This window comes from Triticum dicoccoides, chromosome 5B (genome assembly GCF_002162155.2).
Source record: "Triticum dicoccoides isolate Atlit2015 ecotype Zavitan chromosome 5B, WEW_v2.0, whole genome shotgun sequence".
Classification (NCBI taxonomy): Eukaryota; Viridiplantae; Streptophyta; class Magnoliopsida; order Poales; family Poaceae; genus Triticum; species Triticum dicoccoides.
In genome coordinates this window covers 464,506,470-464,525,993 of record NC_041389.1, presented here as the reverse complement: position 1 = coordinate 464,525,993, position 19,524 = coordinate 464,506,470, and the positions used below count along the sequence as shown (strand labels likewise).

Below are 19,524 nucleotides of genomic sequence, written 5' to 3'. Positions count from 1 at the left end.
GTTTGATCACCGTTTGATTGAAAAAAGGAAAGAGTTTGATGACCGTCATGAATGAATTGATTGTGTCTGGTTATCTTACGTGATGTGGATAAAACCGGCAACCGGCAGGGAGAAAACCGGTGGAGGGGGGAAAGAAAATCGCTACAGGGGAGCGTACGAGAGGTCGGACGAAGAGCGGGCGACGTAAGAGGAGAAACGGAAAGCTCCGTTTCTTTTAGGTACTGTAGTTGTAGTAGTAGAGAAGATATATGAAATTTCTAAAAAAAAAAGGTTCAGTAGGTGGCCCGACAATGTCCTCCGCCAGCCGCCGCCGCGCCTCCTCCCTCTCCGGCGAGCCGGGCTCGTTTCCTCCTCCTCGGAGACCCCCTCTGCCCAGCATCTCGTCGTCCCGTTTTCGCGACATGTTTTTCCTTTTGGAAACCGCTGCTGCTTGCTCCCATCCCGCATCTGTTCCATGGAGTCCTGCCCGGTTTCCTCTCGGAGCAGGCTCCGCTCCTGGCGGCGCCGATGCGGTCTCCTTAGCTCAGCGTCCCACCCTGTTACACCCGAATCCAAACTGAGCTTTCGGGAGGGAGCGGGACTCCTCGCGTTGTTCGGATTCAATCCGAAATCGTGCGAGAGGCACATACCTGGGCGGTGCCCTTGGTTCGTCGTCGCTGGTCTCGACCCCAGGTGCCGTCGTCCCGCGTGATGGCGCTGCTGCCGCTCCAGCGGCTCCTGTCCCTGCGACGGGGTCGGCGCCGCCGGCGAACCCGAGCCCGCGGTAAGCCATCTCTCACCACCCTCGCGTTCACATTACTAATACATAACTTGTGCAGCACAGTAGTACTGTATTAATGTATGCCTCCACGTTCTCAATACAACAAGACGCTAGGAATATGTATGCCCATGGAACCACCACCAAAAAGTCATGAGAGGTCAGAAAAATCGACATCATTGATACACGATGCATCTACCTAACCTTGCCACAAAATTTGAAGCTGAAATTCGGTACACGGCTATGAATAGTACCGGTAGATTTGAGTTTGATAATATTCACAGCCATAAATTTCCCTTTTCTGTTTCTTGGGTTGTGGATCAAATCTGGACATGAATTTTGTGAGGGACATGGTAGATGCATCTTGTATCAATATTGTCAAGTTTGCTCGATTTTTTAGGAACTTTTTTGGCTCTGGTACTGTGTGTAGCTAGCAGGGAAGCGCTAATAAAAAGGAGGAAGCACTAAATATGTTTTCAGTAGACAATGTGTTTCGTAGCTGCCGTGAATTCGGAGGTGAAACCCAGGACGGAGGAGAGCAATGATGACTTGGCTGATGGGATCAACTATAGTGTTCTTTTGGATCCTATAATATTGACTCATTCGTGTGGATTTTTCAATTGATCTGTCTCTTAAATTGAAACTTATGTTCTTCTGCAAAAGTTGCATAATAATTGAAACGGAACTAGTGTTTGCGCTCGTACCCTTGGATTGTTTTCTTGTGTTAATTTCCATGCATGATGTGTTGCAGGTACATCGATTGTGGCTAAAAGAAAAGGCTCACCCTGTCAACAAGGTGATAGTTCTCAAGATGGCAAAAGAATGAGATTTTCAGGGCCAGACCTTCCAATGGTAAGCATAAATATAAAGTTGCTGATAATGAAAGGTTTATATTGTTATATGTTTGTTTTGATCACTCCAATAGTCATGGGTACTCTTTTGCACAAATTGTTACGAACAGATCTTTCAATACTTTACTACTTTTTTACCATGACAGTAAAGATTAAACTGTAGCTTTGTCAGAAGCCAGTCATCATATATACTTCTCACATCTGGCATACACAGTTTAACTAAAATCACATCATTCAAAACTACGACACCTTTGCCTTACTTACCGCAGCTCTTCACTTTCGACTTAAAAACCAAATTGTTTTCCCATTTGCGCAGACTTAACTTTCCACATTCTGACTAGTTGGGTTCATCATGAAACCTTTTACCTGATCCTTGTGTCAGAACATATTTCAGGCATGATTGCAGTGGCAATGTGTCACATGGGTATTTCTACTCCCTAGCCTAACTACAGATTTTTCTTCCAGAAGACATGATTATTTCACTTGAGACAAATAGTGCTAATGAATGGAATAGGACAAAAATGCCAACTATCTCCCTAGATTTTTTATGCCAAAGTTTTGACCAATCCAAACTTTCCTCTGAAATTCACATCTCTATCTGTACTTGGGACGTTTCTTTCTTTTCCCCATGTCATGCAATTTTTTTTATCCCTATGACCGCAATCTCTAGAGTCTTCTTTGCTGGAGTAGTGATTTTTTGTCACTGGCATTCATGGATTCTTTATAAATGTACAAATCTCATTGCTCTTTTGCCTATTACCCCCTCCGTCCCAAAATAAGTGTCTCAAGCTTAGTAAAATTTATACTAAAGCTAGTACAAAGTTGAGACACTTATTGTGGGAGGGACGTAGTATTTATGAAAACCAAAATTCCATACATAATGTTTGAAGCTGCTCTTGTATATTTAGATATATCTTACTGATAAGGGATAGGGGCTGTGATGTTCATTTCAAGGAAAAGAGAAATAAAGTCAGGCCCGATGGGGCTACACACCGAGGACACCAACATTGACGGGATGCACTGACACATATGAAACCCCAAGGACATTTACCTGGAACCTACAACAGTTAAATTTCGCTGATGCTTACACGTTGAACTCTAGTTTCTCTGTTTCTGTATCATGAAAAAGGCAACAAATTTAGAAATTCGATCAAATATTGGTTGTTGAATAAAATTAGCATGCATATTCAGACGTTCACTAAAAAAAATGCACATTCGGGCAAAGAATTGGGAGTGTTCTCAGCTTTGATATGTTGAGCCTACTTTTCTAGATTGTGTCGTAATGTAATTAATTTTCTGAACGAATAAAATAGTATCCTTTCGATTTTTGCTGGTTTCATAATTCACACTAGAGCGTCGGTTTCACTATATGCATTTTTCTAGAACAAGCAATAACACTATTGGGGTATAACTGACACTTTACGAAATCCATTAGTGACACTGTCAGGGAAAACACCTGAAAACACCTCTCGGTGTTAAAATGCTTGATTTAATTTCCTTCTAAAAAAGGGCAGCCCGGTGCTCGTAGCTCCCGCTTGCGCAGGGTCCGACCACTTTGGGTCTTTTTTACGCAGCTTTTCCCTACATTTCTGTAAGAGTCTGTTTCCACGACTTGAACGTGACCTCATGGTCACAAGGCAACAGCTTTACCGCTGGCTCCCCTTCCCTTGATTTAATTTCCTTTGCATTATTCAAATATGTCGTACATCACACTTTACGCAGAGCACCTGGGATTTCATGTTAGTTCATATCGTCCTATTTTTACTCGAGTTAAAGGAGCCACTTTCCAATACAATTCAGTGTTAATGACTTAACGTTTCTCCCATTATCTTGTTTGCAGGATGTCTGGCATCATATACATTCCCTACTGCCAATGAGAGAGGCTGCCCGAGCTAGCTGCTTGTCTCGTGCATTTCAATATTTCTGGAGATGCTACCCCAACCTCACCTTTAGTAAGAGTACAATGGGCCTGAATGAACCAAAATCTCCTTTTCACCCGAAGTGGACAGATGGACAGAATTTTGTTCTCGTCAACAGAACTGACCAAATTATGAAAAACCATTTGGGCACTGGCATTAAGACATTCACGTTTCAATACTATGGTTCTTGCTTTGACACCAGTAAGCTTGACACCAGTAAGCTTGACAGTTGGCTTCAGATTGCTGTTACTTCAGGGGTTGAAAAACTCGAGATTTCACTCTCTCTAGGATACAAGTCAGAGCACTACAACTTCCCATGCACGCTTTTATTCTCTAGGAGTGGAGGAAACTCGATTCGGGGTCTTCACCTCAGCGGATGTGCCTTCCGTCCCATGGCTGGACTTGGTTGCTTGACAAGGCTTCATCTGTATTGTGTGCATATTACCGAAGATGAGTTAGGGTGCTTTCTTTCCAATTCTTTTGCTTTGGAGGAACTGGATCTCATGGAGTGCAGTGACATCATTCGCCTCAAGATACCTTGCCTGCTACACCGGCTCAGCAAGCTGGATGTGGAGTCTGATCGCGAGGCACTGAAAGTTATAGAGAATAAAGCTCCAAATCTCCGCACTGTTAGTATCTCTAGTTACGTAGCACACCATTCTATTGGAGATTCATTGCGGGTGAAGGACCTTGAAATGCACTGTTCGTCTGAGTTTAACCTCGTTCATCATGTTTGTGCCAAGCTTCCAGCAAGTATGCCAAATCTTGAAATTCTTCGCATTTCTTCGGTTGGTGAGGTACGTTCATAACTTCTTGATTTGATCGTTAGATGCCGGTGTCATTGATATAACAGTACTCATGCGCTGGATATAATTACTGCATATCTGTGCAGATGTTCAGCGTACCATCAGCACCTCTCAAATTCCTCCACCTCAAGCACTTGGATATTTATCTTGATGTTGAAAGTGAGGCATTTTCCCCAAATTCAGATTATTTTTCTCTAGTCTTTCTTTTGGATGCCTGTCCTATCTTGGAGAATTTCAAGCTGGAAGTAAGTCACTTATCTTGCATATCTCTTACCAATGGTGCATAGAAATAATAATTAATCAAGCATGGTGTTCCTAACTTCCTGTGCAGCTTATGCATGCTCGCATGAAGCATGTTTCAGTCCTTGAAGATTCCTCTCATCTGAGGCAGATGCCGGGACTCTGCCATGGCAACATCAAGAAGGTGGAGATCATCGGCTTCTGCTCCGCGAAGAGCATGGTCGAGCTAACCTGCTGTATTCTTGAGAATGCAACATCGCTCGAGTGCCTTACATTGGACACCATCGCATTTGGTACTGAAAATGATGATGTAGATGCTTCTAGTCTGGATATACACAAATCAGGTAGTAAATGCTTGCGCATAGGCAGGCATATGGTCGCGGAAGCCCACAGAGCGGTCTTGGCTATCGAAAGACACATTGCGGGGAAAGTTCCCTCCACGGTCAAGTTAAATGTTATCAAGCCCTGCAGCCGTTGCCATATTGTTAAACAACGATGATCATCCAAAGCTATAACAACTATCTAGTGTTTATAGTTACCAATGAAAAAAGAACCATTAAGTGTTCAAGTGTTGCAAAATTATACTTTTTCTCTTTCTCTCTTGAATGAACTAGCAGAACTGTGCAGTTTGTTGTGTAATAGTACAATCAGGTCACATATAAATGTATTGGTTGTGATTAAGCTATGTATTCATGGTCATAATTCAAGACCACTGTGCTGATTGTGTGTCCAGCTCTGTTTCATTTACTTCCACTGGGGTAACTAACTTGTGTTTTTTCTGTACCCTGGGGCACATGTTAAGGCATCTCATCTCAGGGGGAGTCCCGCGCTACTGCGCTAGTACCACCAGAGAATCCGGAGCTCTAAAGCTTCACGCATTTGTCACCGGAGTCGAGAGTATTTAAATGCATGAGAAACAGAATACTGCTGCATTTGGTTCATTTATTGTCATCTGAGCTTGTGTTTCTACCTGTGGCAAAGTAGGATACGTATCAATCTCACTAGGGCTTTCCTGTGCTTCCTTTCGCTTAGTTTGAGTGGATTGAGGTGGCAGTGATTTTAGAACGATGCTCATAGTTGATAATTGCTTGCCTAGATCAGCTATACAACCTTTGTACCCCCACCTACTTGATCCGAGATCTCGCCTTGTTTAGAACTGATGGATGTGACATAATATATGTCTAAAGCTTGGTGACATCAGTACGAAGAGCAGTTGATTCCTGAAATCTCACGAATTCGTCCTTCATAGAGGGGACCTCTTGCAAGTCTGCATCATCTAGGGTCTCGCCGGCACGCCCCATCACCTTGATATGAAGGAGGAAGGTATTTTACCACTAGATTACTAGCAACCTAGCCTCTAATTCAGATCCTGAAGCCGCCTTGCTCCAAGCCACAAATGATACATGATCAACAACGAACTCGGGATTTTACCGCCAAGGAAATCCTCGTAGGCAACCGATTTGCACTGCTGATCTGCATCCGAATGAAATCGCTACCGCCACAGCGCCACCGCCAAACAGAGGGGACGGGATTGGGTGAGATTTTACGGCCGCAGGGAGAACCAACAATCGAAAACGCCGCCGAGGATCTTTTTTTTTCTCTGGATGTCAATTTTTTAGATCCTAATTTGATGAGAATTTTATATGAACTAATGAAATCCGATCAAGTACGTATGATCTACGGTCAAATCCAAAGGACTATGATGTATATATTCAACTGTGAGAGTTTGTATGTGTTCTACCCATACGGTAGAACTGGGGAGTTGGTCGAATGATCCAAAACCCTAGCCATAGCCTGACTCTTTATAGGCGCACTTTCTTTTTTGACAATCAATATCGTGATATATTTATAGTAGCGAATTGTACATGGTAGAGACACATGACCTAACTACAGTGATTACAAAATAAAGTCTAAAAAACTAGCAAATCTTTGAGATCTTCAAACTCTTTCTTCTTCCATGACACAACCTTATACATTTTTTCGCTTATACGCAAAGCTTGCGTATCATTTTATTGATAGAAGAAGTTAAGAGTGAGTACCGAGGGGGTGGGGGGTGGGTACAACGCATGACATGAACGCAAGAGGCGTGAACATGACGACTAGAGCAGAGGGACCTGTGATGCCCAGCCCAAACAAAAAAAACATGGGTAAACTCGCCACCGTGGGACGCGACCCAAACCGAACCAACAAGACAACCGACATCATCGAATCTACCACCGAGGACACCACGAGCAAACAAGACAACACCTTCATGAAGGAGAACGACACCGGGATGCCGTCGACATCCGATTCGTAAAACCGAACCTAGGGTTTTCCTTGATGCTCGAAGTGTTGGGGAACGTAGTAATTTCAAAAAATTCCTACGCACATGCAAGATCATGGTGATGCATAGCAACGAGAGGGGAGAGTGTGTCCACGTACCCTCGTAGACCATAAGCGTAAGCGTTAGCACAACGCGGTTGATGTAGTCGTACGTCTTCACGATCCGACCGATCAAGTACCGAACGCACGGCACCTCCGAGTTCAGCACACGTTCAGCTCGATGACGTCCCTTGAACTCCGATCCAGCCGAGCTTTGAGGGAGAGTTCCGTCAGCACGACGGCGTGGTGACGGGGATGATGTTCTACCGATGCAGGGCTTCACCTAAGCACCGCTACGATATTATCGAGGTGGATTATGGTGGAGGGGGGCACCGCACACGGCTAAGAGATCCAAGGGATCAATTGTTGTAACTAGAGGTGCCCCCCTGCCCCCATATATAAAGGAGGGAGGGAGAGGCCGGCCCTAGAGGGGGCGCGCCAAGTGTGGGGAGTCCTATTAGGACTCCCAAGTCCTAGTAGGATTCCCCTTTCCTTTCCGGAGTAGGAGAGAAGGAAAGAGGGGGAGAGGGAGAAGGAAAAGGGGGCTGCACCCCTTGTCCAATTCGGACTAGAGGGGGGGGGGGGCTCCTTCCTTTTGGCCTCTCTCCTCTATTCCCGTATGGCCCAATAAGGCCCATATACTCCCCGGCGAATTCCCGTAACTCTCCGGTACTTCGAAAAATACCTGAATCACTCGGAACCTTTCCAAAATCCGAATATAGTCATGCAATATATCAATCTTTACGTCTCGACCATTTCGAGACTCCTCGTCATGTCCCCGATCTCATCTGGGACTCTGAACTACCTTCGGTACATCAAAACACATAAACTCATAATATAACCGTCATCGAACTTTAAGCGTGCGGACCCTACGGGTTCGAGAACTATGTAGACATGACCGAGACACGTCTCCGGTCAATAACCAATAGCGGAACCTGGATGCTCATATTGGCTCCCACATATTCTACGAAGATCTCTATCGGTCAAACCGCATAACAACATACGTTGTTCCCTTTGTCATCGTTATGTTACTTACCCGAGATTCGATCGTCGGTATCTCAATACCTAGTTCAATCTCATTACCAGCAAGTATCTTTACTCGTTCCGTAATACATCATCCTGTAACTAACTCATTAGTTACAGTGCTTGCAAGGCTTATAGTGATGTGCATTACCGAGTGGGCCCAGATATACCTCTCCGACAATCGGAGTGTCAAATCCTAATCTCGAAATACGCCAACCCAACAAGTACCTTCGGAGACACTTGTAGAGCACCTTTATAATCACCCAGTTACGTTGTGACGTTTGGTATCACACAAAGTGTTCCTCCGGTAAACGGGAGTTGCATAATCTCATAGTTATAGGAACATGTATAAGTCATGAAGGAAGCAATAGCAACATACTGAATGATCAAGTGCTAAGCTAACGGAATGAGTTAAGTCAATCACATCATTCTCCTAATGATGTGATCCTATTAATCAAATGACAACTCATGTCTATGGTTAGGAAACTTAACCATCTTTAATTAATGAGCTAGTCAAGTAGAGGCATACTAGTGACACTATGTTTGTCTATGTATTCACACATGTATTATGTTTTCGGTTAATACAATTCTAGCATGAATAATAAACATTTATCATTAAATAAGGAAATAAATAATAACTTTATTATTGCCTCTAGGGCATATTTCCTTCAGTCTCCCACTTGCACTAGAGTCAATAATCTAGTTCACATCGCCATGTGATTTAGCACAAATATTCACATCTGTATGTGATTAATACCCATAGTTCACATCGTCATGTGATCAACACCCAAAGGATTTACTAGAGTCAATAATCTAGTTCACATCGCTATGTGATTAACACCCAAAGAGTACTAAGGTATGATCATGTTTTGCTCGTGAGAGAAGTTTAGTCAACGGGTCTGTAACATTCAGAGCCGTATGTATTTTGCAAATATTCTATGTCTACAATGCTCTGAACGGAGCTACTCTAGCTAATTGCTCCCACTTTCAATATGTATCCAGATCGTTGTAAAAGCTTGCACCGATGTAACTCTTTACAACGGGCTCTTTTATCACCTCCATAATCGAGAAATATTTCCTTAGTTCTCACTAAGGATATTTTTGACCACTGTCCAGTGATCTACTCCTAGATCAAAATTGTACTCCGTTACCAAACTCAGAGCAAGGTATACAATAGGTCTGGTACACAGCATAGTATACTTTATAGAACCTATGACTGAGGCATAGGGAATGACTTTTCATTCTTTCCTATTTTCTGCCATGGTCGGGTTTTTGAGTCTTACTCAACTTCACACCTTGCAACACAGGCAAGAACTCCTTCTTTGACTGTTCCACTTTGAATTACTTCAAAATCTTATCAAGGTATGTACTCATTGAAAAATCTTATCAAGCGTCTTGATCTATTTCTATATATCTTGATGCTCAATGTGTAAGCAGCTTCACCGAGGTCTTTCTTTGAAAAACTCTTTTCAAATGCTCCTTTATGCTTTCTAGAAAATTCTACATTATTTCCGATCAACAATATGTTATTCACATATACTTATCAGAAATGTTGTAGTGCTCCCACTCACTTTCTTTTAAATACAGGCTTCACCGCAAGTCTGTATAAAACTATATGCTTTGATCAACTCATCAAAGCGTATATTCCAACTCCGAGATGCTTGCACTAGTCCATAGATGGATCACTAGGGCTTGCACATTTTGTTAGCACCTTTAGGATTGATAAAACCTTCTGGTTGCATCATATACAACTCTTCTTTAATAAATCCATTAAGGAATGTAGTTTTGACAGTCATTTGCCAGATTTCATAAAATGTGGCAATTGCTAACATGATTCGGACAGACTTATGCATCGATACGAGTGAGAAAATCTCATTGTATTCAACACCTTGAACTTGTCGAAAAACCTTTTGCGACAAGTCGAGCTTTGTAGATAGTAACACTACTATCAGCGTCCGTCTTCCTCTTGAAGATCCATTTATTTTCTATGGCTTGTCGTTCATCGGGCAAGTCCACCAAAGTCCACACTTTGTTCTCATACATGGATCCAATCTCAGATTTCATGGCCTCAAGCCATTTCGCGGAATCTGGGCTCATCATCGTTTCCTCATAGTTCATAGGTTCGCCACGGTCAAGTAACATGACCTCCAGAATAGGATTACCGTACCACTCTGGTGCGGATCTTACTCTGGAAGACCTACGAGGTTCTGTAGTAACTTAATCTGAAGTTTCATGATCATCATCATTAACTTCCTCACTAATTGGTATAGGAATCACTGGAACTGATTTCTGTGATGAACTACTTTCCAATTCGTGAGAAGGTACAATTACCTTATCAAGTTCTACTTTCCTCCTGCTCACTTCTTTCAAGAGAAACTCCTTATCTAGAAAGGATCCATTTTAGCAACGAATATCTCGCCTTCGGATCTGTGATAGAAGGTGTACCCAACAGTTTCCTTTGGGTATTCTATGAAGACACACTTCTCCGATTTGGGTTCGAGCTTATCAGGTTAAAACTTTTTCACATAAGCATCGCAGCTCCAAACTTTAAGAAACGACAACTTTGGTTTCTTGCCAAACCACAGTTCACAAGGCGTCGCCTCAACGGATTTTGATGGTGCCCTATTTAAAGTGAATGCAGCTGCCTCTGATGCATAACCCCAAAATGATAGTGGTAAATTGGTAAGATCATAGATCGCACCATATCCAATAAAGTGCGGTTACGACGTTCGGACACACCATAACGCTTTGGTATTCCAGGTGGCGTGAGCTGTGAAACTATTCCACATTGTTTTATATGAAGGCCAAACTCGTAACTCAAATATTCATTTCCATGATCAGATCGCAGAAATTTTCTTGTTACGATGATTTTCCACTTCACTCTGAAATTCTTTGAACCTTTCAACTATTTCGGACTTATGTTTCATCAAGTAGATATACCCATATCTGCTCAAATCATCTGTGAAGGTCAGAAAATAACGGTACTCTCCATGAGCCTTAATACTCATTGGTCTGCATACATCAGTATGTATTATTTCCAATAAGTTAGTTGCTCGCTCCATTGTTCCGGAGAACGGAGTCTTAGTCATCTTGCCCATAAGGCATGGTTCACAAGCATCAAGTGATTCATAATCAAGTGATTCCAAAATCCCATCAGCATGGAGTTTCTTCATGCGCTTTACACCAACATGACCTAAACGGCAGTGCCACAAATAAGTTGCACTATCATTATCAACTTTGCATCTTTTGGCATCAATATTATGAATATGTGTATCACTACGATCGAGATCCAACAAACTATTTTCATTGGGTGTATGACCATCGAAGGCTTTATTCATGTAAATAGAACAACAATTATTCTCTGACTTTAAATGAATAACCGTATTGCAATAAACATGATCAAATTATATTCATGCTCAACACAAACGCCAAATAATATTTATTTAGGTTTAACACTAATCCCAAAAGTATAGGGAGTGTGCGATGATGATCATATCAATCTTGGAACCACTTCCAACATACATCGTCACTTCACCCTCAACTAGTCTCTGTTTATTCTGTAACTCCTGTCTCGAGTTACTAATTTTTAGCAACCGAACAAGTATCAAATACTCAGGGGCTACTATAAACACTAGTAAGGTACACATCAATAACCTGTATATCAAATATACCCTTGTTCACTTTGCCATCCTTCTTATCCACCAAATATTCAGGTCATTTCCGCTTCCAGTGACCATTTCCTTTGCAGTAGAAACACTCAATTTCAGGCTTTGGTCCAGCTTTGGGCTTCTTCATGGGAGTGACAACTTGCTTGTCATTCTACTTGAAGTTCCCTTTCTTTCCCTTTGCCCTTTTCTTGAAACTAGTGGTCTTGTAGATCATCAACACTTTGATGCTCTTTCTTGATTTCTACCTTCGTCGATTTCAACATCACGAAGAGCTCGGGAATCGTTTTTGTTATCCCTTGTATACTATAGTTCATCACGAAGTTCTACTAACTTGGTGATGGTGACTAGAGAACTCTGTCAATCACTATCTTATCTGGAAGATTAACTCCCACTTGATTCAAGCGATTGTAGTACCCAGACAATCTGAGCACATGCTCACTTGTTGAGCAATTCTCCTCCATCTTTTAGCTATAGAACTTGTTGGAAACTTCATATCTCTGAACTCGGGTATTTGCTTGAAATATTAACTTCAACTCCTGGAACATCTCATATGGCCCATGACGTTCAAAACATCTTTGAAGTCCCGATTCTAAGTCGTTAAGCATGGTGCACTAAACTATCAAGTAGTCATCATATTGAGCTAGCCACACGTTCATAACATCTGCATCTGCTCCTGCAATAGGTCCGTCACCTAGCGGTGCATCGAGGACATAATTCTTCTGTGCAGCAATGAGGACAATCCTCAGATCACGGATCCAATCTGCATTATTGCTACTAACATCTTTCAACACAGTTTTCTCTAGGAACATATCGAAATAAACATATGAAAGCAACAATGCGAGCTATTGATCTATAACATAATTTGCAAAATACTACCAGGACTAAGTTCATGATAAATTTAAGTTCAATTAATCATATTACTTAAGAACTCCCACTTAGATAGACATCCCTCTAATCATCTAAGTGACCACGTGATCCAAATCAACTAAATCATAACCGATCATCAAATGAAATGGAGTAGTTTTCAATGGTGAACCTCATTATGTTGATCATATCTACTATATGATTCACGCTCAACCTTTCGGTCTCAGTGTTCCGAGGCCATATCTGCATATGGTAGGCTCGTCAAGTTTAACCTGAGTATTCTGCGTGTGCAAAACTAGCTTGCACCCGTTGTAGATGGACGTAGAGCTTATCACACCCGATCATCACGTGGTGTCTAGGCACGACGAACTTTGGCAACGGTGCATACTCAAGGAGAACACTTTTATCTTGAAATTTAGTGAGAGATCATCTTATAATGGTACCGTCAATCAAAGCAAGATAAGATGCATAAAAGATAAACATCACATGCAATCAATATAAGTGATATGATATGGCCATCATCATCTTGTGCCTTTGATCTCCATCTCCAAAGCACCGTCATGATCACCATCGTTACCGGCGCGACACCTTGATCTCCATCGTAGCATCGTTGTCGTCTCGCCAACTATTGCTTCTACGACTATCGCTACCGCTTAGTGATAAAGTAAAGCAATTACAGGGCGATTGCATTGCATATAATAAAGCGACAACCATATGGCTCCTGCCAGTTGCCGATAACTCGGTTACAAAACATGATCATCTCATACAATAAAATATAGCATCACGTCTTGACCATATCACATCACAACATGCCCTGCAAAAACAAGTTAGACGTCCTCTACTTTGTTGTTGCAAGTTTTACGTGGCCGCTACGGGCTGAGCAAGAACCGTTCTTACCTACGCATCAAAACCACAACGATAGTTCGTCAAGTTAGTGCTGTTTTAACCTTCTCAAGGACTGGGCGTAGCCACACTCGGTTCAACTAAATTTGGAGAAACTGACACCCGCCAGCCACCTATGTGCAAAGCATGTCGGTAGAACCAGTCTCGCGTAAGCGTACGCGTAATGTCGGTCCGGGCCGCTTCATCCAACAATACCGTCGAACCAAAGTATGACATGCTGGTAAGCAGTATGACTTGTATCGCCCACAACTCACTTGTGTTCTACTCGTGCATATAACATCTACGCATAAAACCAGGCTCGGATGCCACTGTTGGGGAACGTAGTAATTTCAAAAAAATTCCTATGCACATGCAAGATCATGGTGATGCATAGCAACGAGAGGGGAGAGTGTGTCCACGTACCCTCGTAGACCATAAGCGTAAGCGTTAGCACAACGCGGTTGATGTAGTCGTACGTCTTCACGATCCGACCGATCAAGTACCGAACGCACGGCACCTCCGAGTTCAGCACACGTTCAGCTCGATGACGTCCTTTGAACTCCGATCCAGCCGAGCTTTGAGGGAGAGTTCCGTCAGCACGATGGCGTGGTGACGGGGATGATGTTCTACCGATGCAGGGCTTCACCTAAGCACCGCTACGATATTATCGAGGTGGATTATGGTGGAGGGGGGCACCGCACACGGCTAAGAGATCCAAGGGATCAATTGTTGTAACTAGAGGTGCCCCCCTGCCCCCATATATAAAGAAGGGAGGGAGAGGCCGGCCCTAGAGGGGGCGCGCCAAGTGTGGGGAGTCCTACTAGGACTCCCAAGTCCTGGTAGGATTCCCCTTTCCTTTCCGGAGTAGGAGAGAAGGAAAGAGGGGGAGAGGGAGAAGGAAAAGGGGGCTGCACCCCTTGTCCAATTCGGACTAGAGGGGGGGGGGCGCCTCCTTCCTTTTGGCCTCTCTCCTCTATTCCCGTATGGCCCAATAAGGCCCATATACTCCCCGGCGAATTCCCGTAACTCTCCGGTACTTCAAAAAATACCCGAATCACTCGGAACCTTTCCAAAATCCGAATATAGTCATGCAATATATCAATCTTTACGTCTCGACCATTTCGAGACTCCTCGTCATGTCCCCGATCTCATTTGGGACTCCGAACTACCTTCGGTACATCAAAACACATAAACTCATAATATAACCGTCATCGAACTTTAAGCGTGCGGACCCTACGGGTTCGAGAACTATGTAGACATGACCGAGACACGTCTCCGGTCAATAACCAATAGCGGAACCTGGATGCTCATATTGGCTCCCACATATTCTACGAAGATCTCTATCGGTCAAACCGCATAACAACATACATTGTTCCCTTTGTCATCGTTATGTTACTTACCCGAGATTCGATCGTCGGTATCTCAATACCTAGTTCAATCTCATTACCAGCAAGTATCTTTACTCGTTCCGTAATACATCATCCTGTAACTAACTCATTAGTTACAGTGCTTGCAAGGCTTATAGTGATGTGCATTACCGAGTGGGCCCAGATATACCTCTCCGACAATCGGAGTGACAAATTCTGATCTCTAAATACGCCAACCCAACAAGTACCTTCGGAGACACTTGTAGAGCACCTTTATAATCACCCAGTAACGTTGTGACGTTTGGTAGCACACAAAGTGTTCCTCCGGTAAATGGGAGTTGCATAATCTCATAGTTATAGGAACATGTATAAGTCATGAAAAAAGCAATAGCAACATACTGAACGATCAAGTGCTAAGCTAACGGAATGGGTTAAGTCAGTCACATCATTCTCCTAATGATGTGATCCCATAATCAAATGACAACTCATGTCTATGGTTAGGAAACTTAACCATCTTTGATTAACGAGCTAGTCAAGTAGAGGCATACTAGTGACACTATGTTTGTCTATGTATTCACACATGTATTATGTTTTCGGTTAATACAATTCTAGCATGAATAATAAACATTTATCATGAAATAAGGAAATAAATAATAACTTTATTATTGCCTCTAGGGCATATTTACTTCACGAAGAGGGGCACAGATAGCAGCCACGACAGCGCCTCCAAGAAGGGGATGACACCCGCACCGCAGGTGTCGCTGCTGCCAGCATGGAAAGGTCGAGCAAGGATTTCACCTTGGCCAAGTCTGAGCAATCCCAAGCCGTCGGAGCAAAAAAATCAAGGAAGTGGAAGTCTTGTCGGAGGCGGAACCGCCATCGCAGGAAGGGAAGCAATGCCTGCCGTCGAAGGAGGCATCGGGCGCTGCCGAAAGAATGAGCTACGGAACAGGCGGAGAGACGGACAGAGCATGGAGGTGGGCGGGGCAGGCATCCGGGGACGCAGGAGGAGGGGGCTGATGGTGGTCGAAGACCCGGATGAGCTAGGATCCGGAAAGGAGTGCAGATTTGGGCCGTCGGGACCGGAGCTACAGGGACGCTCGACGAGCCAAAGGAGTCGGAAGAGGACGCAGCTCCAGGAGCACACCTGAGTCGAAGCTGCACTGGGATGGATGCCGGCCAACCAAGGATGCCTGGAGGGGGTGGTTGCGGAGCTGCCGAGATGCCGGCAAGTCGGAGGAGTTGGAAGAAGACGCTGCTCGGACGCGAGGAGCGTCGCATCTGGAGCCGCTTCGTCCATTCATGGACGCAGGAAGAGGATGCAGGTCCATGACTGTCGGGGCCATAGCTGCACCTGCAAGGGTAGGGGCGAGGGCTCGCAGGCGTGCCACACACTTGGCCAACATGTTGTAGGAGGCAACCGCCGCCGGGCTACCGCCGAGGACCACCGTGATGAACCACCACCTGGAGCCATGACTCGGGGGGAGGGGGGGGGATCGCGGCGCCCTGAGGGCCAGCCAAACATGCCAAGAAGTCTCGACCTCATCCTCCCAGGATCTGGCGCCGTGGTAGAAGGTGTGCTGGCAGTGGCAGAGACAGGAGGACCAGCAAGGGCCCTACCCCCTAACATCACATAATTAATGCTATTATGCATGTGATTAGTGGATTAATTACTGTTAAATTGATGTAATCTGATGAGCTGGCCCTACACGCCCTGCGCTGGTGCACGGTGGAAGTCAATGTGAATGGCCGAAAGTCAAGCAGTCGAGGCGCCCCACCGCCACCTTTCTAGGAGCCGCGCGGCTTCGCCGATCGCTCCTCTGGTGGCGGCAAGGAGGTGGGGCAGGGTGGGAGGGGGCCGCAGCGGCGTGGCTAGGGTTCCCCCGCCGCCACCGCCGCCAGGGGAGGCGACGTAGAGGTCGTGGGCGGGCATCTCACAATCTTATACTTCAGGCAGTCGTAGAAAAATAACAACGGTATCAAACCACATAACCTGTAAATGCCAACCAGGATACTTAATTACCCGCGGTAGCGGTAAACGGTATTAAAGTAACCGGATGTAAATCAACGTAAAAAAGACTAACCAGAGGTAAATAGTGTATGAGACATCGGATAACTAAAGCGGTATCTGCACCTGTCCCTCCTTTTACCGAATAATTTCAATAGTATCATGAGCTAAGGTTTTTTCCTAACATGGTATCATGAGCTAAAGTTTTTTTTCCGCTGCACCGTCGCCACCAATCTTCTGGCTGGCCGCCGCTGTTCCTGGCACCCGATGTGCCACTCCTTCCCTGCATGTGCTATTGTTCCTCTTCATAGCCACGCTGCTTTTTCCCGGACCGCCACCGAACCAAATCGTCCCAGCAGCCCGTCACCGTTTGTCTTCCACCTAGCTTCCTTGTCTTCTGCAGGCCACTACTACTCACCAAGACCTCAAAGGCCACCAGCGTTGCCATCGGATCCCGTTCCAGGTGCCGGTGCACCGCCACCAATCGCCTATTTGTTCGCTGGTGCGGGAGTGAGCCGCTCCGGCCTTGTCGCCCGCGGGCCTTGTCTCCAGCTGGGTGCTTGCCGCCTCCGCCCGCTCTCCTCTCATCCATATGGCCTAAGTCACTCCGGCTGGTCACCGGCGAGCACACTCGTCCGCTGGTCATTTGCCACTTCTGTCTGTCGGTCTCCTCTGATCTGCCGGCGATCGGGTGGTTTCGTGGCGTTCCACCTGCGTTATACTTGGCGTTCTAACTGTTCCACTCGGGAAGGAGTGGATCGTGTTGACCCAGTGTTTACCCTTTGGGCCTCGTGTGAATTGAGATCGACATGTGAGCTAAAAAAAGAGAGAGAGAAAAAAAGAGAGAGAAAAAATAGTAAAAGAGAAAGAGAGAGAGAGATATTATGTTGGCGGTCTCTGCTCATCGCAGTCCGGTGATTTTTGACGGTGTTCCCTATATTGGTCCCTTCTTGCACATGCGTCGTCGCTTGGTGCTTGGTGCTCGTCCATCTGTGATATTGTCCCCTGCGGCGTCTTCAGCAGGCTATATTGGTCGCTTTTCGTCGACTCTTCTCGTGGCATCTGCCCGCGGTGGTGGTGTCTGCTCTACGTCGACTCCTCTCGTGGCTTTAGCACGCGGCGGTGACTGCTCCACGTCGACTCTCCCAGCGGCTTCCACATGCGGCTCTATGTCGACTCTACACGCGGCTTCCATGAGTGGAGGCGAGTGCTCATCATCGGCAGGTGTTTCTACCTCGACCTCATCCGTCGAGTCCTTGTCTGTGCGTGAGATTGCGCAGCTGCGATGTCTGCTTGTTGCTTGGGAGTGTGCACCGACAGGTTCTGCTGGTTCCGTGACTGACTCTACTGGCATTGAGAAACCACATTCTACTCATTCAGGTACATCCCCATGGATTCTTAATACAGGAGCATCTTTTCATATGACTTGTGATTCTTCCACTTTGACCTCTGTTCAACCTGCCGAGTCTCCTGTCCGTGTCCTTACAGCTGATGGCACTCCCCTCCCCATAGCTAGTCGAGGCACTCTTAACACTTCTTCATTTCATGTTCGCTCTGTCGCTCATGTTCCTCGACTTACCATGCAGCTCATATCTGGTGGTCAGATTGTTGACTCTAGTTGTAGGGTCATTCTCGATTTTGATTCGTGTTCTGTTCAGGATCGTCGCACGGGTGCTCTGCTTGGTGCTGGACCTCGACGCTCTGATGGTCTCTGGGAGCTTGACTGGCTTCGTCTTCCCTCCGCTGCCATTGACGCTAGTCTTGCAGCCCCTGTTGCTGCATCTACCAGCTCTTTTCAACAGTGGCATCATCATCTTGGGCATTAATGTGGTTCTCGTCTCTCATCGTTGGTTCATCATGGTGTTCTAGGGTCTGTCTCTGGTAACGCTTCATTTGATTGTCTGGGATGTAGGCTCGGTAAGCAGATTTAGCTACCCTATCCTCACAGCGAGTCAGTGTTAGAACGCCCCTTTGATCTCGTTCACTCTGATGTTTGGGGTCCGGCTCCCTTTGCTTCGAAAGGGGGTCATCGCTACTATATAATCTTTATAGATGATTTTTCTCGATACACTTGGATCTATTTCATGTCTTCTCATAGTGAGGTCTTATCTATATACAAAAAATTTGCTGCCATGGTTCATACCTAGTTTTCCACTCCTATTCGTGTTTTTCGCGCAGAATCAGCTAGTGAGTATATCTCCCATGCGCTGCGAGGATTCCTTGCCGAGCAGGGTACTCTTACTCAGTTCTCTTGTCCTGGTGCTCATGCTCAGAATGGTGTGGCTGAGCGCAAGCATCGTCACCTTCTTGAGACGACGCGTGCGATGATGATCGCCGCCTCCCTTCCACCTCACTTCTGTACTGAGGCTGTTACTACTTCCACCTATCTCATCAACATACAACCATCTGCTGCTCTAGAAGGTGGTATTCCTCTCAAGAGTCTTTCTGGTTGTTCTTCTGATTATTCAGCGCTTCGTTTGTTTGGTCGCGTTTGCTATGTTTTGCTTGCCCCTCGTGAACACACCAAACTGACCGCTCAGTCTGTTGAGTGTGTCTTTCTCGGATACAATGATGAGCATAAGGGCTATCGGTGTTGGGATCCTGTCGATCACCGGATGCGTATTTCCCGGGATGTGACCTTTGATGAGTCTCGTTCCTTCTACCCGCGTCCATCCTCCTCGGCCTTTTCCACGGAGGACATCTCTTTTCTTACGTTTCCGAATACACCTCCCTCTATGCATAGTATTCCTTCTCCTCATTCCGCTGTTGCCGATCCGG

General features: G+C 45.2%; 1 protein-coding gene across 1 annotated transcript; it reads left to right on the top strand.

Annotated features, from left to right (window-relative positions):
• The first annotated feature begins 284 nt into the window (after positions 1-284).
• On the top strand, positions 285-5,251 carry LOC119310843. The gene is made up of 5 exons (XM_037586467.1): positions 285-763; positions 1,509-1,609; positions 3,449-4,324; positions 4,420-4,578; positions 4,665-5,251. The coding sequence occupies exons 1-5, from the start codon at positions 691-693 to the stop codon at positions 5,070-5,072; spliced, it is 1,617 nt and encodes a 538-aa protein (XP_037442364.1). The 5' UTR covers positions 285-690; the 3' UTR covers positions 5,073-5,251.
• The last annotated feature ends 14,273 nt before the right edge of the window (positions 5,252-19,524 follow it).

What these genes read in the sequence shown, in the direction of transcription:
- LOC119310843 (XM_037586467.1), top strand. Translation starts at nt 691, where the DNA reads ATGGCGCTGCTGCCGCTCCAGCGGCTCCTGTCCCTGCGACGGGGTCGG. An exon ending in GCATTTCTTCGGTTGGTGAG is followed by an intron (nt 4,325 to 4,419) that starts GTACGTTCATAA and finishes ATATCTGTGCAG; the next exon opens with ATGTTCAGCGTACCATCAGC. An exon ending in TGGAGAATTTCAAGCTGGAA is followed by an intron (nt 4,579 to 4,664) that starts GTAAGTCACTTA and finishes CTTCCTGTGCAG; the next exon opens with CTTATGCATGCTCGCATGAA.